The 26,639-nt window shown below is 42.1% G+C and overlaps 1 protein-coding gene across 7 annotated transcripts in view; it reads right to left on the bottom strand.

Moving 5' to 3' along the window:
• Window positions 1-26,639, bottom strand: part of kmt2cb (lysine (K)-specific methyltransferase 2Cb) — a 70,507-nt gene that overhangs the window by 12,424 nt on the left and 31,444 nt on the right. For 4 of the 7 annotated variants that reach the window (XM_078263857.1, XM_078263858.1, XM_078263859.1 and 1 more), the window contains exons 13-40: window positions 26,459-26,539; window positions 25,380-26,098; window positions 22,927-23,049; window positions 21,562-21,678; window positions 21,126-21,230; window positions 19,639-19,743; window positions 19,341-19,522; window positions 18,734-18,898; window positions 18,514-18,620; window positions 18,204-18,275; window positions 17,849-18,061; window positions 16,001-16,120; window positions 15,585-15,710; window positions 15,341-15,471; window positions 14,051-14,243; window positions 10,454-10,546; window positions 10,120-10,167; window positions 8,516-8,656; window positions 8,370-8,402; window positions 7,918-8,064; window positions 7,679-7,820; window positions 7,323-7,558; window positions 7,055-7,128; window positions 5,851-6,048; window positions 3,636-5,621; window positions 1,935-2,248; window positions 274-1,808; window positions 74-185 (exon numbers count right to left, since the gene is read on the bottom strand). In XM_078263857.1, the coding sequence (XP_078119983.1) occupies window positions 74-185; window positions 274-1,808; window positions 1,935-2,248; window positions 3,636-5,621; window positions 5,851-6,048; window positions 7,055-7,128; window positions 7,323-7,558; window positions 7,679-7,820; window positions 7,918-8,064; window positions 8,370-8,402; window positions 8,516-8,656; window positions 10,120-10,167; window positions 10,454-10,546; window positions 14,051-14,243; window positions 15,341-15,471; window positions 15,585-15,710; window positions 16,001-16,120; window positions 17,849-18,061; window positions 18,204-18,275; window positions 18,514-18,620; window positions 18,734-18,898; window positions 19,341-19,522; window positions 19,639-19,743; window positions 21,126-21,230; window positions 21,562-21,678; window positions 22,927-23,049; window positions 25,380-26,098; window positions 26,459-26,539 (7,618 nt within the window). The remainder of the gene's footprint in view (window positions 1-73; window positions 186-273; window positions 1,809-1,934; window positions 2,249-3,635; window positions 5,622-5,850; window positions 6,049-7,054; window positions 7,129-7,322; window positions 7,559-7,678; window positions 7,821-7,917; window positions 8,065-8,369; window positions 8,403-8,515; window positions 8,657-10,119; window positions 10,168-10,453; window positions 10,547-14,050; window positions 14,244-15,340; window positions 15,472-15,584; window positions 15,711-16,000; window positions 16,121-17,848; window positions 18,062-18,203; window positions 18,276-18,513; window positions 18,621-18,733; window positions 18,899-19,340; window positions 19,523-19,638; window positions 19,744-21,125; window positions 21,231-21,561; window positions 21,679-22,926; window positions 23,050-25,379; window positions 26,099-26,458; window positions 26,540-26,639) is intronic. The other 3 variants (XM_078263862.1, XM_078263861.1, XM_078263863.1) reach the window with 3 other exon arrangements.

Raw genomic sequence — 26,639 nt, 5'->3', positions numbered from 1 at the left:
ATTGCTTGAAAACCAAACTAATACATATACTCCTACTACCAGTATTACATGCGGTACCAAGCAAACCTTTTACCTGTTCATGACCATTGGGGTCATTCCCATGTTGTTCTGAACCATGACTTTGTTGATGCCTTTCAGGGCAACCATTTTAGCTTTCATGATGGGGTCAGTGATGGCATCAAAATCTGCAAATGACAAATAATGCACTCTCAGAAAAGACTGGTAATCTCAAACATTAACCTATCCAGACAAGTTGTGGACTTAATAATTTACCAATGTTGGGGAAGAAGGAGTCGCTGGAGCGATGTCGTATCATAGCTTGCATCTGCCTCTGCTGCTGTTGTTCCTGCCTCTCCTGGTCTAGGAGGTCCTGCAATAGGAGTGGCTGCTCCTCTAGCAGAAGAGGACGGTGTAGCTGGCCATGGGCTGGGGTCAGACCGCTCTGGTCCACTTCAGAGGCTAGCCCCACCTGGTGGTCTGCCCCAAAGCCAGTCATAGAGGCTTCTCCGGCAGTTGTGGCATCGGGTATTGTAAGTCCAGAGGTATGCTGAGTGTCAGTGACTTGGTTCTGCTGGGGCATGAGGTTACCTCCTTGACTGACAGATTCACCGATTGGATTTAATGACTGCTCCTCAGGCTGCTGCTTAATGAGTAAACTAGACAGGACTGGGGTGGAGTCGGACAGCACTCCCTGCTGGTTTGAGGTTAAGGTGTTCTGGTCTACCAAATCAGAGGGGTTCTGACAGTCCTTGACCTCTGTTTTAATTTGTTGCCCAGGTGCCAAAGAAGCAGATTCCTGACTCCCAGAGGCCTCCATCTTGACTTCAGCTGAAGATTGCTCACCTGAGGCTTCTGACTTTGCCAGTACAGATGCTGAACTGGATGACGCCTCAGTTCCTGTGCTTGAGTTTTTGTTGATGTCTGTGGTGTCTGCATTATCATCCATAGGATCACTGAGATCCAGTTCCTCATTAAACATGTCTTTCTTGATGTCATCTAAGTCAGGGTCTGTATAAGCAATGATGTCAAATTTCCCAGATGTTAGAAAGTCATCAAGGTGTAGGTCATTTGTCTCTAGATCTAGGTCTTTGCCATCTTCTGGATCCAAATTTAGGTTTTCCAAGTCAGCATCCACCAAGTCTTTCACCTCCACATCCTCAAGATCTTTGACTGCTGATTCTTCTGCATCCAGTTTCTCCTCCACAGCTTCACTGCCAGACACTGATACCACCTCTGTCTGCCCAGCAGAGGGTGCAGTCAGGATCATAGATGCTGCCATGTTCTGGGTCTCGTTGGAAGCAGGCTGGCTCATGGATCTCATCAAATGAGATTGTCTGAGTGTGTTATTTCCTGACATTTGGGCATGATGATGAAGATTGTCCATGCTGGCAGATAGCTGTACATGGCCAGTGTGGCTGGCCATGGGGTCTACCATCCTGGGCCCCTGATTTGAAGCAAACCTGGAATCGGGTGTTCCTGGAAAGCCTGGTAGTCTTTGACCCTGAAAGTTGGGATCCATGTTGCTTCCTTGCATGGCACCAGGGGGAAATGGCATACGTGGCCTGTTTTCTACTGCTCTGTGTCGCAGCTCAATGAAAGGCTGGCCCATTATGTTGTGCTGCTGCACTGGCATACCACGTGGTGGAAAGTGCTGGGGCATCCCCATAGGGTTACCTCCCATACTCTTTGCCATTTCGACAGACATGGACCGTCTCATTTGAGGAGGGATATCCTGCATTGGGTGTTGCCCACGGGGAAAGAACTCTTGGGCCCCATGAGGTCCTAGAACCCCTGGTGGGAATGCAAACCTAAAATAGGATTTAAAAAAAATGTATATGAATAAATAGCAAGGGCATTCCTAGATGTTTGCAGTTATTAATTACAGAATATCTGAATCACAAAGGGTTTAATAAAAATAATAATATCACACAAACCTTGGTCCCTGATGTCTCAAATTAGGATCTCCAGGATGTGGGCCCCTGAGGAGTTGTCCCTCATTAGGGAAAGGGACACGCTGATCGCCTGGAAAAGGTCCAGGAAACCGCATTGGCCCTCTCATGGGTCCTTGTCCGGGATAAGGTGGAGGCGGCCGGTTGAACATTTCCCCCTGTTGCCCAGGGCCCTCCTGGGGCCAGGGCCGTGGTGGTCCTGGGTTTATGTTGCCAGCAGTCTCCTGAGGGCCCCTCTCCTGTCGAATAGCACTCCTCTGTTGCTGCTGCTTGAGGATTAGCTCTCTAATTCGTTGTCGCTACAAAACACAACAACAAGCATACAGACATTTAAGCCTTTTTTTTTTTTAAAAACAGGGTAAATGGGCCATATAGCCTGACATCACAAAATCGCAAACACTCAGTTCATTTTTAATTTCCAAGGGCTGTTATTAACGGCCGAAGAGCAAAATGCTTCTGGACGCAATTGGGTAGACCAATCATCAACCAATCAGAGCAACGGAACATGTGAAGTAGCGCTGAGCTGACGGACAAATGTGAACAGACTACAGCATGCAAAGATAAGCTGTGATGGTGTGACATCAATATGACTGAACGAGTGTTGCCATTTTTGCCATCAGAATTTGAAAATAGTATAATAGAAAGTTTCACATAAGCTGCAGCCATCTTGGTTGTTTTAGAAAATGCCCCAATGGCACTTCTCTTTACTAAGAACATACAAAACATACAATGAACGTACACCAAAACAAGTTCCTTCCCGAGGCTATTTTCCAGCGGCACCGGCCAAGACGATTGTGATTGGTTTAAAGAAATGCCAATAAACCAGAGCATATTTTTCTCCCATTCTTGAATGCTGTGTGGACTATCCAGACCCTCTTCCGCAGTTTTGTGGAGGTAGGTCTGGCAATGCGAGACTACTGAACAGCTAATTAGCTATCTAGCTTGCAAATTGACATTAGCAGAGCACCTTTTCCCGGTGAATGTTTGTTTGGTGGCTTGTTCAACAAGCTACGGTGCAGGACAAGGTGTTTTCATATTTGTAAGTTAGATGGGAAGGAGACTAATGTTGTTCAAAGTCTGTGGCTATTGTGTTTATAGCATGCTGCTGTCTGGCTGTGACCACCTGCCTATTATGGAATGGAGACGTTACTGCTTTATGCAAATATAATTGATTGGCTGTATGGATACAAGTTCTCCATCAACAAACGCGGTAATTTTGTCATTCCCATTTAATATAAAAAAAACATTTTCCTTACTACTACTTGTTTGTTATGTGGTGTGCATTATGTATACGTTGTAGGCTCAAACCAAGTAACAGCCATGGTCAGATATTCAGACAGGTTAACCCAAACCCCCAGTTTTAATACATTTATTTGGAAAAGAAAATTAAGACTAATGTAACACTATTACTAAAACTATCTGTTGTAATGTCCTGAGTTCTTGGTCCAACTTTGACCTACCATTGATAGCTGTGCACTCACACAGTTCTTCTATGGAATGAGGAACAGATGTTTCAGGTGTGCTGCTTCCAGATAACTTATTTACATAATATGGCTAAAGGGGTCATAATAATAACTGATAATCATGGCCAAATTTAAAATATGACCCAGGTTGTTAAACAAAAAACCATAAGTGATACAATTTCAATAGTAATGTATGAATGATGAGATTTAAAATAACATGTACCTGTCTCAGTCTTTCCTCACTCTCAGCGAGAGCAACACTCTGAGCCTCGGAGGAAGCACCAGGTATTTGTGGGTTGTTAGACAGTAGGCCTGGGTCTTGAGGGACAGTTCCATTGTTGACCACACATGACTGATCTTTCATTTCCATTTTCTCTATTGACTGTGGACGAGTGGTCATGGGTACTTGCTCGTATGGGTCATGGCCAGGTGTCTGACTGGGTCTTCTGGAAGGTGACTGAGTATATCCATCATCTGAAACACTAGGGTGTTTTGGTGTTTGTGAGCCTGGATGAGAGAAGGGCTCATGAAGTCTACCTTGAGGTGGGGAGAAAAGATCCTGGCTTCCCATAAGCCCCAGCCTTGGCCCTTGTCTGCTGAGCACATCAGGACCAGGCCGTGGGGTCCCTGGAGGCTGGGCGTAGGGGTCATTAAGCATTGGTCTGGGGGCCCCAGGCGGGGAAAACATGTCGCTACTCCCTGGCCGTAATGTCCCAGGTGTACTAGTAAATGTCTCTATTGGCCCCCTCTGACTGCCCGGTGACTTTGAAAACCTCTCTCCCACAGAGGGCCGTGGAGTACCTGGTGGCTGAGCATAAGGGTCCACTGAGTGGGAAGGTGAAATCCTCTGTCCAGGGTGCGACTGATGAGTGAACTGGTTCATCCCACTGGGGCGGGGAGTAGAAGGAGCCTGTGAGTAAGGGTCTGAGGATGGGTTAGGGGTGTTTGAAGGCTGACCATAGTTGTCATGTGGACGTGGGGTGCCGGGAGGTCGGGCATAGGGGTCAAAAAATGAGCGAGGCTGAGCACCGGGTTCATTGATGGATCGCTGGTTGCCTGTAGATTGAGAGAAAGGGTCAGCAGCTGGCTTGTTAGGACCAGAGGGCTGGGCAAAGGGGTCATATGTGAAGTGGTCCGGCCTTGGAGTGGAAGGTGCATGGGCATAAGGATTTCTAGACATCTGAGTCATTGGTCCTGGCTGAGCAAATGAGTGCATCTGAGGGTGATGTTGGCCCATTCTAGGAGGACTGGTGAAGTTGTCATTCCCAGATGGTCTTGGGGTATGTGGAGGCTGAGCATAGGGGTCATTCTGCTGATTCTGAGAGAACCTGTCAGTAAGATGTGGACCTGGTCGATTGAAGGGATCCTGAGCCTGAGGAGGGGGCATAGGTGTTTTGAACAGGGGGATCGAGCCAGACTCATTACTTCCAGGGATTGGTGTTAGTAAAGGCCTTGAGTAAGGGTCAGACAAGATCATCCTGTTCTGGGCCATACGTTGATAGGCCTCAGTTCTTATCATAGGCCTTGAGTATGGGTCTCTGCCTGGAGAACCCATTGGGGGCCTTCCCTGAGCAGCTTGACTGGCCCTGGGGGGACCCATAGGCTTCAGGAAAGGGTCCATGTCCCCAGTTGGCCTTGGGGTGTCAGGCGGTTTGGCATAAGGGTCACTGCTCATGGATGTTGGAGATCCAAAAGATTCATGAGCAGGAGAGGGCCTCCCTCTGTCCTGCTGCTCCATCAAGGACGTGGGGGATTTACCAGATTCCACAGGCATTCTGCGACATGCATTTGGCCCGAGAGTTGGCGGTCTTGGGGTCCCAACCATCTTGGCATATGGGTCCCATGGAGAAGAGGGTCTGGAACCAGAGGAACCTGGTGAGAATACCTGTGGGGACTGAGGTTGGGAGGAAGAGCCAGAAGGAGGGGGAGGAGGGGGTCGTAAGAACACATCCTCTGGGGGACCTGAAGTGGGCGTCCCTGGTAGCTGTGGCCTGGCAAAGCCATCTTTAGAATTCAGCTGTTGCAAGGGGGACATGCTGCCATTGCTGGGCTGGGAGGCTGGGCTCTGGTTTCCACTGTTGTTGCCATCTCCCTCTGACTGGCTGTTGGTCTGCTGCTGTTGTTGTTGCTGGAGTTGCTCATTCTTAACTTGCTCCAATTTCTGAGTGGCTTCAATTTTGGCTTGCTGTTTGCTTTTCTGCCTCATTTGCTGTTGAAAGGGCACAGTGAAAAGTGGAATTAGACATCAAAAAAGGATGCAGCAAATATCAGTCTCATGCCAAAAATGAACTGGACCTACTAACCACCAATGTCATCAGGGTTAATGTGGAGGATAGTGCAGTTGTTTAGGGAGCTTTACTAAACCACCACTTCTTAGCTGTCTTAATATAAAGTGGACCTGCCGCTGCATTCCCTGACTTCATTGCATACACTCTTACCTGTCTAAACTTCCACTCTTGTTCATGCTCTGACTCTTTTGGTTTCAAAGGGTCTTTAAACAGCAGTTCTGTGTCTAGTGGTATGTTGGGATCAAACACCTCAGGGGGCTGTTGCTGTGGATGGTGCCTCTTCACCGTCTCATTCGACATCTGGACTTTGTTGATGCGCAGGGCTGCTCGGTTATCTCTTGCCTTTTGCTAAACAGCAAATCAATTGCAAAACAAAAACAGACAAAAATACTTAATTAACACAAGATTGCAGAAAAAAAGATTACCTATGCAACCGTGATTATCTGAAACAAGTGTGAAATGGAGAAATGTCATGCATACTACTACTACAAAAACTGGTGTGTATGTAACATTCAATTCTTTCCCAAAAACCTCCCACGTGTATGTGTGGAGGACCTCCCAGCATTGCTAAGCTAGTACACAAACAGTGGGGGTTGGAAAGCTACAACATGCACAAAGAAAATAAACTACTCTCTGGAGTGGAGGTTCCCTTTTCATTGGCAAAGAGTTGACACTTGGTGGTGACAGTGAGAAAGGGGTCTCCATCCCTTAGGCTAGAGTAACCTTACAATAGGGGCATGGCTGGATAAAGAACTCCATGGCCCCATGGATGTTTAAAAATAATTTTTATTTTATTTTGATTGGGTAGGGCACTATCTAACTCTTAAATGTTCATGGGATAGGTGTTACCCACACCATTTAGTAACTTGACATATTTGTACTGTACTGTATGCAGCAAAGAAAGGTCATTATGTTACTGTAAATCAGGTATCTCAATAGTTGGGATAGTGAAAGATCAAAAGAAAAATCTCTATAAGAGAACTGCCACCATGTAACGAGTGGCAAAATACCATTACAATCACAAATTCAGGGTACATTTTTTAAAATCAAGACTAGGTCTTTGAAATTGGCCTCTGCCAGATAAAATGACTTCTAGTGAACTTAATTACTGAGACCACAGTGAGTTCTAACACTGAGCAGGCCTTCCTATGTTAATTAGTTCATCTGTGAATGGCCGGATTTCAAATTGCATTGGCAAGAGGCAAGAGGCCAGATGCGATAAACGAGTCTGCCTTCTGCATACTAATATGTCAGTGCAACTAGTAGTGACAGTTTGATGTCTGGCATGGTTCAATGTGTTTAGACTGTGAGATAGTTGAAGAAAATCTGCAAATTTAACAGTAAGTGATCTTACCACATATGGGGCCCTGTCTTGTGAACTAGCTTTCCTCCAAAGTTTTGCAATTTGCTTTACTCTTGTAGACCAATCTGTTGAAAGAAAAAAGAGGAGATGTCATGCCAACAATCTCAGAGCGCATACAAGGTATTTTTGTACTGTGTGACTGAGACAGTGCATTGGGCACACCCAAACAAGAAGCCATAGGTAAGCAGAATTATCAGCAATGATGATAATAACAACAACATGGACAAAGGGGGAAATATATGTTAATATATCTACAAACCTGGGTATTCTTCTTTGAGGTTGGGGAAATTGACATTGGTATATAGGACAGGCGCTACAGTGGCTAGCTCTCCAAGTGTCTCCTCCTTCTCCCACTTGAGTGTACTCCTTTGGGCATTTGACATGGCTTCAGTCTCCCCCTCAGGCAGAGGTCCAGGTGGTGTAGGGCCGGAGCCATGGGCAGGGGAGGGCCATGTACCTACTGCTTCTCTAGGCATCTGATTAAACTTTCTATCCCTGTAACAACAAAGGAAAACAGCTCATATTTAATCACAGCACTCTGTTTTTTTTCAGAGAAAAAAAGAAAAAGAAAATTTGGAATATTAAATAGTTTAAAGGAAGGCAGCAATACATTACCTTGGATTGTCAGTGAAAGGCATACGGTTAAGAGGGGAGAAATTTTCTGGGATGCAGGGCCCTGCTCCCGGATTTGTAGGGAAGCGTTGGTTTGGTCCCATCATACCATTGATCATCGGCATCCTTGGAAACATGGGATTCCCTACACACGATTTAAGAGGTGAATTAGATGCATAGACTTTCAAAAACAACAGATACAAATGCTACCTCTGACAACGACAAGGTGCTTAATAATGTACCTGCATTGGGGTGAGGCATGCTAGTGCCAGGTGTGGCAGGGAGGGGCCCTGGACCCTGGGGGTGAGGCACCTGTGGTAGAGGTGGATGGCTCATGCTGGGGCTAAGGACTGCTGTGAAGAGATCCTCCACATCTTTGCCCTCCAGCTCTGTAACAGAGTGTAACAGCACAATGATAGTAAAGGTGCGTAAAATGAATAAGAATTCAGAATGTCAGAATTGATTCCTCCTGTATTTATTATGAGAGATAACTGAATACTTATTTTTGTCTTAAAGACACCTGGGCAATTTATCTTACCAACCTGTAAAACATTATTTAACAAAACACTGAACCCTGGTCAATGTGCTGCAACAAAACTGCATTGGGAGTTCACAGTCACAATAATAAGGGTAGGACAACGATGGTTCCAAGCTTAGAGTTTTGTTAAAAAAAAAAAAAAATGAAATTACAAACCTGGAATTTTGTAAAGTTTGCTGAGAATTGATTCTGAAATAACGAAAGAATTAGAGAAAACAGATCATTATGCATCCTGTATAAAGTTTTAAAATAACAGTGTAAAACAAATGAAAATGTCTGGATGCCTGGTCTCTTGCACTGACCATCAGTGACCATCTTGTCTAGCTCTGGGCTGAGAATGCCGTCCAGGGGTTCCTCTGGGAGGGTTCGAGGTGTCCTCCGGCCAGCCTGAGAGTGCAGAGCCACCGGGGAACTTTCTGCCAGGGGCCCAATGTCCAGACCAGCTGTGGAAACACACAGACATACAAAAACAAATCATAACACGCACACACACAGACATACACACACACACACAAAACAACCGACAAAATACCCAACGAAGAACGTGATCATGAATATAGACATGAAGTAAGAACATATTTATTGTCTTAACAGCCTGAGGAATGCAATCAAAACAGAACAGTATAGGATTACAGCTCCTTGGGGTCCCTGTGTTGTTTAAAAGCAGTGTTGTGGGAACTGTAAAGAGACAGATAGGTCATACTAATTCTCAGATATTCTCAGTAAATGTAAACAAACACTTGAATGTTTGTAGAGTGAGTGTATATATATATATAAAAATCTTAAATCAGCTTTTAAATCGCTGATCCAATCCAAAAGAAAACCCATGTCAATGATCTGGGTTACTACACTGCTATTAGATTATATCAAAATGATGTATGAATCTCTATCACTGCAAAACAGTTTTCTGACTCTTGTCTATACTTTTCATTTATTCCATACTTTCTTCAACACAAAACTTTCTACCAACATAAGGATGGATGTAAGCAACCATTCATTTGCAATATCTGTATTAGAACAAAATTATATCAGCCCATAAGGCATCTAGGCTGAACAAATTAGTTTTTACTAAGAATGAAGGACATGGACTGCAGTCTTCTTGCCACAGGACTGAGAACAGAAGACCTTCACAGTCTTTAGGAACTGGAAAGACATTCTCCAAAGGCCTCGTAATGCCGCATTTCCACTGCATGGGATGGTACGTGACAGATCTCTACCCAATCAACTCACTCTTTTTTGGTTTTCCGTTTGCAAAAGTTGTGGATAGTACCTGATAGTACCTCTTTTTGGTACCACCGACAAGGTTTCAAGCAAGCTGAGTCGATACTAGAAGGTGGTGTTAGTGCAGACCACTGACTGGTCTGACTGGTTTTTTGTTACGTTAAAAGTTTCACACGGCATTGCTGTGGCCATCAGCTGAGAATCCCACCTACACTGAGGGGGTACTATCCACAGTTGAAAACGAAATAAAGAAAAGGACCTGGTACCAAAAGGGACTTGGGTCAAACTGAGCCATGAGGTGGAAATGAGGCATACATTTCTTGGTTCTAAACTGCTGATTTATTGAATGTCAAAATGGCTTTGTAAGCGTGTATCTTTGCTATCTTGAAGACATCTTCAGTCAGGCAGCTATGAATTTGAGTTCATGAGTTTTTATTTACTTCACCACTGTGAAAGGGTTTAGGAGGTGCACGAACAAAGACCGACACACCATATGCATTTGAGTAAACACTGTACTGGGTTAGGTAAGCACTAAGCAGTTTATGAGTGTTAAAACAATCTGAAATGGTTGAGAAAAAGCTAAGTATGAAGCAGCTTATATGCATGCACACTCAAATAGAGACAAACACTGTAAGAGAGGAAGAATGCACTAAAGCAAGGGATTAGTAGGCCATAGCACCCTTACCAAAAGGAGGAGGTGAGCTGTCAACCTGGAAGGGGCAAAAATCAAGACCTACAAGGACCCAAAACCAGATAAAATGAGTGAAAAAATAGTGAAGACAGCACTAGCACAACACGCTTGACAATGCAAACAAACAAAAGATAAAACCAAAAATGAACAAAAAGTATTGTTAAAGAATGTGACAGTAAAAAAAAAAAATCATTAAGTGGTGAAAGCAAAATAAACTTGCTGTCTGAGGATAATTTTGAACCGGGAGGAAAAGATTTTGTAAACCCACGGCTAGGTGACTATTAATAAATTCTTGCCAATGTGACTATCTGTGAGATATATGACGCACCAGAGTCACTGCTTGGCTTTCCGAGCATTCCCAAGATGTCTGCATCAGTGTTCAGAACATCAGATAGATCAACTAATGGTTCCTCAGACGTCTCTGTAGATGGGGGGGGAAAAAAAGGAAGAAACAAAAAAAGAAAGAAAACCAAACCGTCACAAATCATAATTGATGGTGATGTTAAACGGACATGAGAATGCGATCTGGAACCATTTGTTTGTATGCCACAGGTAGAATTTGCTCTTGAGTAAACAAGAGAAGAAACTGTATCCAACAATAGGTTAATTGACTGGTCTCTGAAAGACTTGAAATGCACTACACCAAATCTTCCAACAGTATTGTTTAACTGATTAAAGTGACCGTCAGAGAAGTGCTGCCTAAGATATGAACTGTAATACTGGAATATCAACACACTAAAACATATTGAAGTTGGACAACACTGTTCTCCCAAGTAAACATTATGGATTAATTTAATGAAGTTGTTGCAAAATGCTCCTCAACCAAGCATGGTGCAGTCAGTTCTAGGCTACTGTCTTTTCCCTTAAGAATTTTCTATTTCTTTCTTATTGTCTGAAGGTCACAGTCGTCAAGGTTACAGTGTTTTATTTCTTCAAACTGTTAAAACTGGTGTTTATTTGCCATATCTCACTCTTTTAAACTGCAGCACACCATTTTCTGAACTCCAATATCATCGCGATACCTAGTAGTACCACCCGTGATACCCATCTTTTTTTTTTTTTTTTTATAAACCACACTACTGCATATGAGTTGGTATATGTCAAACTCATCATCAAATCTACTTAAAACGAAAGTTATCAATGTAACTATGGTTCTATGAATCCCGAATGACCGCCAGAGAGGGAATCCCCGTGATCCCGCAAGAAGATACCGTAGAACAGATCCACTGATGACTCCGGAACATATAACCTCTCTCAGGTCATCAAGGGGTCCAGTGACGTTGTTGGTATACATACCTGAACTGCGCATGCGCAAAGGGAATATTCAGTGCTTTAAGCATGGGATAAAATAGCAGGGATGAAATAGAACTAACTGTTTTAAAGGTCAATTCCGGCGTAAAATTAGCCTAGGGGTTAATAATAATAATAATAATAATAATAATAATAATAATAATTAGGGCTGTCAAAATAACACGTTAAAAAAAATAACACAGATTAATCCATTCCATATTGATGTTTGACCCGGAGCCGTTCTAACCACCATTCGACTGTAAAATGAAGGAGGGAGATGAGAATGTGCTGCCTGGATCATTGATTGGAACATTTACTTGTAAAAAATCTTCTTCCTGAATAGGGTTGGCTACCGAAATCTGGTGCCACTGATATGTCTGCGCTTGTCTCGGATGCTCTGAAACAGACGATACAGGCAACACAAACAACGCTGCACGCAACGCTAGTTAACACTATACTCGACAGCAGCTAACGTTAGCCTACCGCTAGCTAGTAGCTGGATTAAACACGGTTAAAATGCTGACAGCTAACGCTAAACGGTGTAAAGTTTGACTGTGTTTTACTGTAGAGGATTCCAACACATGTAACAAGCTGCAACTGCCGTTGTTAGAAAAACAACACAGACGGTGTGTTCATTGAAACTGGTAAACTACAGCCTCGTGGTGCATTTGAAGTTATTGTTAAATGTCCTTTTCCCATCTGGTGGTTGGTTTTGTCGTTCAACAGCAATTTATAAGTGAAATAAGTTATTGTTATACATTATTATTAAATCATTTCATTTTGACCATATGGCCTAGCAATAAACAAGCCGTTCTTTAATGTCACCAACTGTTGTTTAGTACCCTTCTTGTTTTTTTTTTACTTTCTTAAAAAGTAGCGCTCCAGGCACCGTTAATTATGTATGCGATTAATTTTGATTAATTAATCACAGAGTATGTAATTAATTAGATTACATTTTTTAATCGATTGACAGCCCTAATAATAATAAAACAGTCATGAGCAGTCGAATCACAAACACTGTGTTTGAGCTATGTAACTGGTTACTGGTTGCACAGAGTTCGTGGTTCGACTGCTCATGACCGTTGTCCAAGATGGCGGTCGAATGTAAACACGAAAGCTACGGTCTTTATAATTTATCTTTTTAATAAACTGTCTGAACTTACAAAGTTCTCAATGCTTCGGTTTGCATGTAGGGACCCTCATTATGTTACCGTTTAAGTGTGGTGCTATTTTGAACCTTGTTAGTGGTAGAAAATAGTGATTTACCAAGTGCCCTGAAAGCTAGCGTTAGCAGGTAACCACCTGTTTTGCGGTAGCTTGTTAAAAGCTAGAGACGCATTCGATTAGCATGAAAACAGATCCCAGAGAACGTTCAACTAGGTACACATATTTTATTAACCCCTAGGTTTATTTTGCGCCAGAATTGTCCTTTAATACTTAATATTCAAAACCAAATTCAAAGATTGACTATGAAAGAACTAAAGCTTAAGGGTTGTCCGATAGATTTTCAGTAATTTGACTCTTTTCTTTGATTTCACTCTTTGACAATATAAAAGGCGGTCAAAGAATTTCTGGTATTTTAGCACTCTCTAGACCCTAACCGCCTGACACTGATTTGATATGCCACACTAATACCTTACAATGGGATGTAATTCAAACATTAGGACAATCCCAGTTTACTTCTGATGCAGTTTAGCTACTGGCTACGACAAGGAAAGCAATAATCAGTCTACAGTAGTTATAATGGTTTTCTGCTGTTTATTTACAGTACACATTGGCTTAAGTAATAGATTTTGAGCGTGCATGGACCTTAGTGAGTGGTGTGTTGACAAACACTTTAATGGTGGTGGCTGTGCTCCACTTGGCAATAAAAACATGTTAAACCACTGTGAGAGTGCATGAATATTTCATTCATTGCAAACTTTTTATTCAATATATTTGGACAGCTTTAAAATGTTGGCAAAGACAGTATGATACATTTTCAATTTAGAATCAGCCTTGACAAGCCACTGTTACTACTCTGTTTCAGACACGTGGCATTTTCTTTTCTGGCTGCATAACATTACACAACGGATGCCATTTAGGGCCGCGCAAGGGACATACGTGCCGTTTCATGTAAAATTGAGAGAAAGGTTGTGAGAGCAGGAGACGTATGAGTGGGCAGGCGAGGCAGAGTGTGCTTGCAGAGAAAACTGAAACTTCATTTGATTTGGTATATTTGGAATTCTATGTAATTCTTTGGCGTAGCAGTAAAGTGAATAGAGCTGCAGCTACACAAATGAGTATGTGAACACTAATAACCAGAGATTAACCTTTGACACTTTGACTTTGTTTTGTATGAATGGGTGAAATGCGGTTTGAACATGTGTTCCACTGAACACATGTCCTGTGTGAAAAAGGTTAATACTCTCATGTGGGGAGTGAGCATACATACAGACATTGATATGCAACATGCCAATAATAAAATAAGAGATACCCCTGTTGTGTCAGGCATTTCCAATACCTGCAGTGATCCCTTTCCAGTTCAAATTTAAGCCGCAGTTATTTGGTCAAATCTAATATTTAGTCCAACGCTTTGAATCAAGGAATCCTTACATCCCTTGTCCTGGAAAACTAAAGTAATGTGTATACGTACGTGCTGCTGCTGGTCTGGTGGGAAGAGATGTTGCTGAGGCGCTGAGCAGAGGGTCTGATGAAGGGTCCAGGAAGCTGGTGGTGGGGTGCTTCCTCTCCACTTGGCTTTGCCCTTCTTCCAGTAAGCCTGATTCGACCACCTGCTGCCTGCTCTGCTTGCTTTTGTCCAGTAGGTCCTTTCCAAAGAATGCCTCCTGAACATGACAACGCAAAGCACTGGTCAAATCTCTGTGTTGACACTTTTCTTCAAGGACCGTCAGCTTACCTTTCTTGACATCATTCTTGGGAAAAACATCACCATGTCACATTATTCAGCACACATTGAAGGCCCATGAGAACTGACCGAAGTGAAACAGATCTCTGAAACTACCAGCTCTGAAACTAACAGTCATGTTGCTGCTGACCTCACTCTTGTCAGCACCTACCACCCCCCAACCACTTATACCCACAAGGACATTAAAAGCCCAACGTGTTGTTATTTCAATAATTAATGAAATGTGCTTCACTGTGTTGGACCTTTAGGTGGGACTAAACATCCCCCGACTGTGGTGGGATAAAGCAGCAATGACAGCTGCCGGTGTCTTAATGCACATCACACATCTATGTTTTGGCCAACAAAAGGTGACACCGAGATACTGGCTAGAGACAGGGAGCCATCTCCGGTTAAGCTTTTGTATGTCAATTTACAACACAGACAGGAGCCATTTAAAAAGCAAGATCAGAGACGAGTATCCTCTACAGGGAGTTCCTTTAGGCTGTTCCTCTTTCAAAAAAGCTCACAGAAGGGTTCTGTAAGTGGTTTCCAGGCAATGTACTTTGGATTCCCAACCTTCCCAAGGGTGAGATAAAAGGTACTTTATGAAGATATGGCATGACAAGACCAGACAATCTGTACATATGAACAGGAGGCTTGCATAACAATAAAACAAAAATAGATTTGCAATCAACTGATGAAATTAGATGTTTTAACTAACGCAATATTTTCTCTCATCATGAAAGGTGCCTTTTAGAATATGAAATGGTTAAAATATGGTAAATGTGTTGGCTAAATGAGTTGAATAAAATGAATACAAAGTTGATTATTATTGAAGCCAGTTATTTGTAGATACTTTACTTAGTTACTTTTTTTCTACACATTGATCAGCGTTATAATACCCCAACAATGGTTGTATAGTGGTTTACTCTTTATGGTTATATAGTGGTTATACACTGATATTAAATGTCATATTATATGCCCATTATGTTTGTACACAGTATTAGAAGTAAGAGTGTGCTATCAAAGGTGACAGACCTGCAGGTAGGCAGGAAAAGCTTCCTCCAGTTTTGTTTTCTTCTTTCGGTAGCGTTTCTTTATTTTTTCTGGGACCTCTGGTCCAGGGGGCATCTCATCCACAGGGGTGTCAGGCAGAGCCTCTGTCCATCCTACAAAAAAAAAGAGATAGTGACACACATAAATCCTTTACAAACATAAATTGACAGTTCAGAGGAAAATTTATTACAATACAGATGTGTGTCGAAAGTAAAGGTGTACAGACCCTCATCTTTTCCAAAGGGATTCTCTGACACAGAGCCAGTGGAATCCTTTCTGCAGATGGCTCGTTTGGCTTTGCCTGGACCTTGACCTGGACGACTCCTCTGGCGGACCATGAACCCACCAATGCCTTGAAAGGAGAGGTTATTCATTTATTAGTAATTAATCAATCCAGATATACTCACAAAAACAATTTTCATTACAATCATGGAGGTGATTTGAGATATATTGACTTTGATTGTATGGATGGTTCTATTAATTGTCCAGTGTGTTCAGCATGAAGGCTCAGAAACACTAGATAGAGCCCTGTGTACATCAGAGGCCCTGAGATGGCAGTGTTTTGCTACAGCTACAACGTCGGGCATGTACTGCACCATTTTACGCTTCAGAGGAGCTGTCTCCTTCAATCAGGTGCCCTACCCGGCCGGTACGGTTTCCTTTTCCTCTTCTTGCCGCCGTCGGCCCCCTTGGAGTCGTCTTCTGCTGGCTCTCGCTCCAGACTCGAGTCAGACTTCGCCTCACAATCTAGGAGCTCCGCCTCTGCAAGAGGGAGAGAGCCCTGATGATGAGTGACAGCCCTGCGGCAGAGAACACCCCAGCCAGGCCCCTCAACACAGCCACCAGGGTCAATTCTATCTGAACTGCACTCAGTGGCAGGACATTAGCCTGATTGAAGTTAAGTTCCCCAGTTCCATTACTAAGGACCTTCATTTTCTTTTTTAAACGGCCAGTTATGTTTTTTAAACACTGACTAGAGAAATAATTGCATATGTTTAAATAAAGAGTAAACCAATTGTATTACTACTAATAAGGGGTATCCCAAGCCGATCATCTGGATCGTACCAATTAATTGGTATTGATTATATGAAGCATTATATGAAACATTGAATTGTAGTCGTAAAGCACAGCAAAATAAGAGCGACTAGCAGTTTCAACGAATAATATTTACACTGACAGAAAATATCAACAAACATGCTGTAGTGAGCAAATCTCATCAGTATTTTGTCCATGCTGTGTATATCAGTCTATATATCTTGTCCAAAACTTCCCACTATAACACTTCCAGACTTCAACCTCTACAGTTATTAAACAAAGCAACACAGGAAAATACAGGAAAATATTGCTGGGCCACATTAAAAGGAATCTGTGATGCAGGCTACATTATGTTAATGCAGAGCTAACTCTCAAACATATCAGAATTGGATCAGCTTTAGTAATTCTAAGTGTGAACTGTACAGCTGTATAAGGTTTGAAAAACATAAGTCAAACTGGGAGAAAACAAGACTAGGTGGAGACCTGGTATATGGCTGGGCTGTGTATGTTCAATGTGCCAAAGTGTGGCTAAACTGTTACAGGTACAGTACAGTCAGCAGTGTCTATAATGTGAATTCCTGGATATTAAATGTTCATGTGTTAATTTTCTGAGAGATCGCACTAATATTTGTTCTTAAAGTGTACTAAAGTAGCATATCATATGACTTTGTTAAGCCATGTTTGAGTCAAATAATTGAGGACTGCTTTAATTTCATAAATTCAACTATATAAACATGCTATTTTCAACAATTTGTGGTTCTGGATTACTCGTTTAATGTGGTATTGTTCCATTTCAGTCACTTGCCAACGCACAGTGGACAGGCAATGGTATGCGACATGCACACAGCCTCAAATGTTGAAACTAGACTGTGGTACGGAGGTACAGTGGAGATTTTCTTTACTTAACTTGGGTCTTGAAGAACTGAAACCACTGCACATTTACTACCATTTGACAACTTTACTGCTAATTTCTTCGCTGTTCCGATCGCCAACAGCTGTCTCTGCTCAGCTCTGAGCGCATGCACCGCCACTCTCTCTCTCTTGCGCTCGACCACACACTCACTACGCACACACTTCGCAGCTATTCCTAAAAGCAGCTATGCTACTCTTATAACATGTACGTCAAACTGTGTCAACCCCCTACAAATATAGGATTTGCAGAAACAACAATCACCACCTATGTATTAATGAAGTGAATCAGATAATTGATCGTGGAGTCAAAGACGTTACCAGTGGAGACACGAAACACCAACACTCGACTGACCAATGGTGTAACTTCATCACTCACTCAGTCAGTGAGAGCCTTTCGTGTTTACAGGGCTGTCCTCGCCTTGCTGCGCTCCAGTAAAACACAACACAAACAAAAGAGCCAATACCGATAGTCCAAGTCACTATTGTACTGAAGGCCTCTAGTTAGCAGTCTGAGATGAAAGAAGAAGCTTGTGCGAGAAGTACCTCTGTTGTCCTCTATGTCTTCATCACGAGAGTGCTCTGAGAGGGGGTCTACGGGAGCCTGAAGCACTGCCACACTGTTCTGGTTAATGATCTTCAGCTTTAGCTTCGGCTTGGGTTTCCTGCGCCGTGACGCTGTAGCAGACAAGCTCTGGAGCTGGCAAAGCCCTGACTCTGTCAAACAAACACCATCCTGGGTGTAGGTCCTCGACAGATCTGAAAAGACCAAAACCAAACATATAGCTAGAATGAGCACGTACTGTATACATAACTAAAGCCAAATGACCATCTTGTAGAGAGAAACATTTTCTTTATGTTGCCATTTGTAATCCCATCGATTTTGAAGCTCTGAACTTACCCATTTCTTTAGCCTTTGTGACAATCTGCGTCATAAGTACAGGCTCAATGGCGTCTCTGGCCTTGGTCACAACTGCAGCAGCATAAGACAAAAGCCATGGAAAACAAACAGCAGAAACGGGAGGATGTCAATAGTTGAGTCTACTCAGTTACAGCAGACACACACAAAGAGGAATACTATGCTTCAAAAAAGAAAATTCCTACACTCTGCTCTTGCTACAGCATCGCCATTTATTGAAGAAACTAACGTTTCGATCCCTCTGGACTACCGTCAAGAGTATTTTCATTAATCCAGAATACTATGCTCCCACCTTTAGTGGCTTTGAAAGCTCGGCACATTGTGCAGTCGAAGCTACTGTCTACAACTTTTTCAACGTCTTCGTCTGAATGGAGACCCTGACACGACGCATGGAACCATCTGTGGATAGAAGAGAAGGTTAAGATAAGAACCAACTATGTTAAAAAAAAAAGACTAGCTAAAAAAAAAAAAAGTTCTCCTGAGCCGACAGGTATTGTAGAAACACTGCATACCTGTCACATTGCCGGCACTGCACAATTATGGTGCCTTCACTGTAGTCCAACAGGCAGATGGGGCATGTTGCAAGGCTGGCACACGGGGCACACTGGGTATAATTATTCTGCCACTCACACCTTAGGCCTGGGGTAGTGGCACCACACTGGGTACAGGACACACACCTGCAGGAGACAGCAGGGAGGACAGAGGTCATTCTACCCAGGTTACCTCAAAGAGAATAACGCCGATGTAGATTAACTGTAAAGCAAAAACCCTGCCTACTCACTTCACTGTCAACATGCTGCAAATATGACATTTTTTGCTTTTCATTTGTAATTTTTAGAATCTTAAATTATCCCCACTGAAATATTTAAGACATTCCCTTTACGTAGCTTTGTATAGTTGAAAGACAGTGCAGATGTACTTATATTTATTGATCTGGCCTGAACTGCTTATTATAACAACAAACAGCAGACAAGACAGCAGACAACACAGAGTGTTTAATATGTACAATTCTTTCATGCTTTACATGCTTCATGCTACTAAACTTAACACAAATTCAATTGTAATTTAAATGATGCCTGTTTGAAGCTAATTTGGCTGAGATGATCACACATCACTCACCATTTGCACTTCCAGCTGTCCTTGGGCACGTTCTGCAGTGGAGGGTCCAGGCAGTAGGTGTGATAGCTAATGTCACAGTCATCACACAGTAGCAAGCGGCCAGGATCTGTGGCCTGGCCACAGGCCTCGCACACTGTGCACTCTAGACAACGCCAGCCTTTACTTAGCACCACCTTGGTGATCTGTGAAAGCAACGATGAGACATTCATATGTAGGCCAGTGTATGATAAGATGGTATTTCTGCTATGTACTTGTAGTATAATGTTTATGCAGTGTACAAGCTCAATAGTAAATGTACCTTAATGCCAACACAGAATGGATGGTAGCACTGGCCACATTGAGCACAGGCCAAAAGACGGCCCTCTGCACCAAGGCCAAAACTCCCACACACCACACACATGTCCTAAAAGAAAATAAGACATCATTACACCATTTCGCTAAGGCAGTTCAGTTCAGATGCTGAAATTCAAAAGCTAGAGTTAGAACAAGTTCAATTTTTATAATTCCTATTTACCCAGTTAGTATAACTTCCTTGTTTAAAAGACAAAATGAAGAAACTAGTCTGCTAGTGTCAGTTTCAGTGCTTTTCACCACCCAATCACATAGTTATCAATATGTTCTGCATATTCATTCAACGTCACTGGCGCTGTAAGTAATTTAAGTCATTTAAGCTGTAAGTCATTATCAGTATTTTGTTGCATGCTATCTTAAATACTAAATGAATGAAAATGCTTTCTTCACCCTAAAGCAGCACTGTCAATAAGAACTTGCACTTGTCCTCTATCCTCTAATAGAGCTGTGCAAAAAACATACTGAAAAGCAATGTAATCGGAATACATTGTTGGAAACATTGGCCTTTAAAGACCTTTTTTAACCAGAATGATTGAGTGAGCCCTTTTCAGCCTGCATTCACAGCTAAGAGCTAGACAGAACAGTCTTTTAAGCGCTGATCGGTTTCACTTGAGCCATTCAGGGGTTGGTGCCTTGATAAGCAGCACCTCATCTGTATTGTTTAATTGCTTAGTCATTTTATATGAATAGTTATCTAACACTAAAGGATTTTAACATCTGAATTACTCTCCCACACGGCTAACTTTATAGTTACTGCTGTCTCTAAAACGTTGATGGATGTTGGACGGTAGCTGCCAGTAGAGCTGGGCAATATATCGATATTATATCGATATCGTGATATGAGACTAGAGATCGTCTAAGATATCGTAATATCGTAATATGGCATAAGTGTTGTCTTTTCCTGGTTTTAAAGGCTGCATTACAGTAAAGTTGTGTCATTTTCTGAACTTACCAGACTGTTGTAACTGTTCTATTATTCGCCTTTTCCCACTTAGTCACTATATCCACATTATTGATGATTATTTATCAAAAATCTCATTGTTTAAATATTTAGTGAAAGCACCAATGGTCAACAGTACAATATCGTTGCGGTATCGATATCGAGGTATTTGGTCAAAAATATCGTGACATTTGAGTTTCTCCATATCGCCCAGCTCTAGCTGCCAGTCAGGTATTGTTAACAGAATTAAAGTGAATACAGGACTATTGAAGACAGAAAGTGAGAAACAATAAAATTTTAATATGATCCTGCTTTACATAATCAACTGCATTTCCTGAAGGCATTTAGCAGTATCTCTACAAGAATTAATGATCTCCAGTGGGAGAGGTCTTTAAGCACAGATTTAATTTCAGGCCATCTTAAGTGAATGGAGAAATTCATGGATGAGGATTCAAAATGAATACATCAGCAACTCAAGTATCAAAAACAAAAACCTGTTTTAGTGTGAAACTGTCATTGCTGGAGAATATGACCACTGTGTTATGCATGGCATTCTCTTCCTCCTCCTTGACTGGGTATGGTGTTTCTATTGTGGTGACCTGCATATCAGGGAAAAATATACAAAATAAACAACATAACATTGTGTGATGGCATAGGCAGTATCATCATTTTCCACTATCAAGATCCACAGTTATGAGAAGAATAGTTACTATTCACTATTACTATATATTATTCACAACTGCTGAGTCATCATTTGGGGCAGTCTTTACAATAAAAGGCAACTAGCAAACGGTTAACTCCATCTGTAACATTAATGCTGCTTACAATATATCATCCCTGTCTTCAGCTGGAGGGAAAACAAACACTGCTTTTTAAATAGTGCAACATTTGCCAGAGATGTCACGATGTTACCCAGCTGACAGCACATACCCCAGGGTTCATGCCGGGAATAACTCCATTCTTGCCTCTGGCCCTGCCACGTCCAGCTCTACCTGACAGACCAGCCCCTCTGGGCCTCCTCCTCCCAGGGAAGCCTGAGCCTCGACCCTATGGAGAAAAGACAAAAATCTGAAAATGTGTAGTACGGCACCTAAGGAGTCAATATAGACATATTGTACGGGAACACAGTGACAATGACCGTTCCCCCAACTGAAAATTGTTTGTAAAAGTTTGTTTTTCTTGCGCACGCTGAATCATTAAGTCATAGTTTGCTGAGTCCACAGACAAATATTTGTGACTGCACAACAGGAACATCATTGTTCATCCAGTTCTGCATGATAGGTGATTTACTTAATACATTCAAGTATTTATATGTAAGACCTGTTCATTTTAAAAGGAGTACATCAGAAATCTTAATTTATATATATATATAAAAAAAAAAAAAAATCTTTTCAAATCTAAGCATTTGAACATCATCCAAATGTTCAAGAAGAAAAATAATCAAAGTGATTCTTGACATTTTGGTAGTTCATGAAAATTACTGTTATCTGAGAGGTACACTACAATTTCTGCCAGACAGCCAGCAAGTGAGAGAGTTGAGAAAAGGCCTCTGAGCTGTTGTTCTAGCAATGCGAGATCCACTGTGCCTTTGGCACATTTCTGACAGGAGACCTCTGTCTTATCATGACTGTCAAACTTAAGTCTGAATCTTCCAGCTCCTGCCCCCAAAATCCTTCCCCAGTCAACCCACATTTGACACCAATCCCATGCACTGTGCTTTCTGACAGACACACTGTTCAACGTTGTTTAACCTGGACCGGACCCCTGCCACAGTGCACAAATTAACCCTCACCCAGCCTTGCAAAGAGTAACAACTGTCACCATGGCAGCCAACTGCCACAGACTTTTGACAAAGTCAAAATCAAAGAAGAAAAAAATATATATAAATAACTACCTGAACAGGTCTCTGAATAAGAAGAGAACACAGCCGAGCATGGCTGACAAAGAGGAAACAGGACAGATTCATACATTACTAAAAATGATTAGCCAAATATTTAGACTGTGGAAGGTCTTATTACACCATACCCTTGATCTCTCAATTCAAGAGCAAAGCCAGCAAAACCCATTTTCAATAAAGCCGTATCTTTTAGTTCCACTTCATAAAGTAATTAGCTCAGCCATTGGTCTATGAATCTCCTCTTCTCACTGTAAGGTGGTGGTAATTGTTAGAGTAGGCTACGATATAAATCACAGTGACATTGAGAAACACTCGGGGAGTGTGCGTCACTAGGGTAAACAGAGGGCTAACAGAGGGCAGCTGCTGCCCTGCTGTCTCTGGTGAGCCACAGTATTTACCACTCTGATGCTCCAGCCGGGGCTGCCAGAGGACTGCCTGGTCTTTGGGACGTCCCACCCCTCTGTCTGGTCTGGCGACCAGGACAAGGGGGAGCTCACACTGCTATGGGGGCTCCATGCACCCTAAGGTAAGGGGGACGGGTGAGAGAGTGAGAGAGAGGGAGGGAGGAGGGCGACAAAATGCAGCAACTTAAAAACAAAGCCAGCAAAGAAACAAAACATATAAAGAAAGATGTTAGAGAGATGTAGTGAGCTTCTAATGTGGCCAATTGGGAACTACCCAATACACATCCATATATGCCGAGCTAAAGTATTAGAAAGCTTCTGATGTGCCAAAATATTAACAGGATAAGTTATTAGGTTACAGTCTGTGTTAAAGCCAATCCTTAAGAGTTCTCATGCATATGAGTTTAAGAGGAATATTTCTAATAGACTCTTTGAAAATGCAAAACTGTGGCGCACAATATTGTTAGTTGCGTTTTACACAGCATAATTTGCCAGGGCATCATGGCACCATACAGCAGGAAAGAGGCCCTGCAACCTCTCGTCATGACAACCGTGTATGTTTGGCATGTTGACAAAACAAGGGGAATTGCGTCAGCACAGCAGCACATGAGCACATCAGACAAAAAGCACATTGGACTAAAGAGGAGCAACTTTCAAATTTCTGGAATAGATTTCCCCAGGCCTTGTGTAACAAATTAGATTGAGCCATATAATGTTTATTTAAGAGATGGGATATATCTGGGGGGAAAAACACATTTTGCTAACTAAATTAATCTACCCTCACCAGCATCATTCATAATATATTATAGCCAAGGGTGTGATTCAACTCCCATTATTATTTGTCTGCGAGAGTCTACATTTCTATTACAATTTATTTGTTTTAATGACACTGGGACACTAATATTAGAAGATTAAAACGCTTTTTCAGTCACTAGTGACCCACTGCAGTTGATGGTGTAATAGGGCGATATTACATGTAGGACATGGTAATGGTCACGGAAAGTTGTGACATGATGAATGCTTCCTAAATGAGAAAATACAGTGCAGTGTTAATTTCGTTGACGAAGACTATGACAAAAAATATTCAAACGAACCTTTTTCACGAACGAAAACTAAAAACTAAATAAAAAGTCAGATATGATGACGAAGACTGTGACAAAATATAACAGACACTTTAGTCAACAAATAAAAATGAGACGAAAATGTTAGGGAGGGAAGAATGGAGAAGAGATCCAATCAGAACCAGTCTTTCTTGTGGGACAAGTTGTGAAGAAATCCAATCAGAGCGAATCTTTGAGGGTAGGTTATTTATGCGGAAGCAGCAGAGCCATTTTAAAAAGCCGCGGCAAATGCAGGCGCAACAGCTAAACAAACGCAGCAGCAGTTACACAGGAGGACGAGTTTGCAGAACTTTGCACAGTTTCGAGGACGTTTTCACAACAGTAAAGTTGTTTACATTATACTTAGTTGTGTTTAGTTGCAGAGTCTTAGTTACACAGCTTTGGCTGATTTCAGTTGACTTCGCTCGTTAGCAACACGCTAACGTTTTGCAGTGCACCCGGTCCGAGGGCAATGACATGTCTCAGAACAGAAATGTCAGAGCTAAGGTCTAGGACGAACCCTTAAATCTGTGTCTGTATTGCATATTCAAACCTTAATACCATTCCATAACAGACTGATGGATACTTCCAATGACCGGAAATTCTGGAGAAACATTTAGTCAACTAGATCCACTGTAGATTTAGTTGACTAAAATCTGCTAATATTTGGTCTACTAAAACTAGACTAAGACTAAAAGATTTCAGATGACTAAAATAAGACTAAAACTAAATGGTGTGTTATTCAAAAGACTAAGACTAAATCAGAATTTGCTGTCAAAATTAACACTGATACAGTGGCACACGTTTTTAACATAAAAATGAGATGAACAGTGACGGATGAAAATGCCACTGAGGTGGAATAAGGTGAGGACTCTCAGGAAAAGGTGTTTTAGCCATAAAAAAAACATAATTCCCACTGGCAATAATTAATATTTCAACTGAGCTCGGCTTAAACACTGACTAACTGCTCATGTGGTGAAAAACATGTGAAAGGGCACAATGAGTTGAGAAAAAGCATCACTCGCCACGCTGTCCTCCTCTATGCTTGTATGGTGTCCTGCAAGGTATAACTTGACTGAGAAAACATTTGAAAACATTACTGAAGAACATATCCTAAACCATATAAGTTTCTTCAACCAACCCACCAAAAAACCTAATCCACCTTCATAGAGCATAGCCCACAGGACACTTACACACAGGTCATTTAGGAGTATATAAAGTATGAGCACCATATATTAGCCTAGACTCCAGGGGTATATTACTTGGGCGGGGGCAGTGAGTAAGACAGAACGAGCCAGAAAGTGAACCAATCAGTGGTCTTCTGTGACATGATAGTCAGTTTCCTACCTGTTTTACTCGTGGCCTCCCAGGGGAAAATTTCCTCTTGGTGATGGCTGGCTTTCCCATGCCAATCTTAGGGGTGAGTGGTATAAGGGTGGTGGTGGGTATTACACAGCTGTAGTCACCCAGTGAAGGTAGGATCTGGGTCTGGGGTAGTTCTCTGGGAGATGTCCCTCTGCCCAGAGGGGAGGAGTGGCAAGGAGAGGAAACCATTTCTGCCAACCTTTCCACAGATGTCTTGAGTGGTTTCTCCTCTGAAGGTCGGCTGGGAATTGACAGATTAGGCTTGCTCTCTTGTGTAGTGTACATGTCCTCTGATGTACTAGAGGCTGAGGGCTTAACGGTCTCTGCCAGGTTCCTGTGAAAAATACCCTCCATCCTCTCATTGTTAAGTTCTTCTGGAGCAGTTTCCAAGAATGAAGCCCTGACTACATCCATACTCAAAGGCTGGGGTAGTGAGACTTCCATTGGTTGGTCCGTGAAAGGTACTGATGCAGTACTTGGTTCTTTGGTGGTTGAGATGATGGCCTTAAAATCCTTTGTGCTGGGGTTGGCCATGCCCTGCTCGGGGCAGGCCTCTGTCTTTGCTGGTTTGATTTGTAATGTGGTATCCTGTGTCTGTAGTGCTTCCATAGAAAACTGGGCTGGAAAAAACTCAGACTCCTGGCTGGGAGTTGCTGGACTCTCTGTAGTTGTAAGCTGGGCTCTTGCTGCTGGTTTTGTTTCTGTAGGAGGAAATACACAGTGGTGAGAAGAACATATTTGGATAGCTTTACATCATGCACATTAACACATGAAGAAAAATAAAAGTGTAAACCAATACAATGTTATGCTAATGTTTCAAGTAATCAACATTACTAAAGAAATAGTATGTAAATGCAATTTATGTAAATGACGTGGATGTGGTGGGGAGACTCCATGTCAGGGGCCTTGTCTAATACAACCTGTAAACAATGTTTACACAGCATTTTAACAGTTGCTATGCTCACAGTTTATTCACACCAACACAAAATTTAACAATCACCGTTGCAATAATGCAAATCAATATGAAGTTCCACAATGCAGATAAGATTGTGTGTACAAACCTAATTTGAATTCTGCTAGGATTTTGTTGACAGAAGGTTCCGTAACCTGTTTCTCTACAACATCTGCATCCACCGAGACTTCTAAAAGAGAGAAGACTGATTATAAAATATTTTATAGAAAGAAATGGATATTTGTTCATTAATAGAGAGAACTGATAGTCTGGAGAGATTATGAACACAT

This window comes from Sander vitreus, chromosome 12 (assembly GCF_031162955.1).
Source record: "Sander vitreus isolate 19-12246 chromosome 12, sanVit1, whole genome shotgun sequence".
Lineage (NCBI taxonomy): Eukaryota > Metazoa > Chordata > Actinopteri > Perciformes > Percidae > Sander > Sander vitreus.
This window is presented reverse-complemented; position numbering and strand designations above follow the sequence as displayed.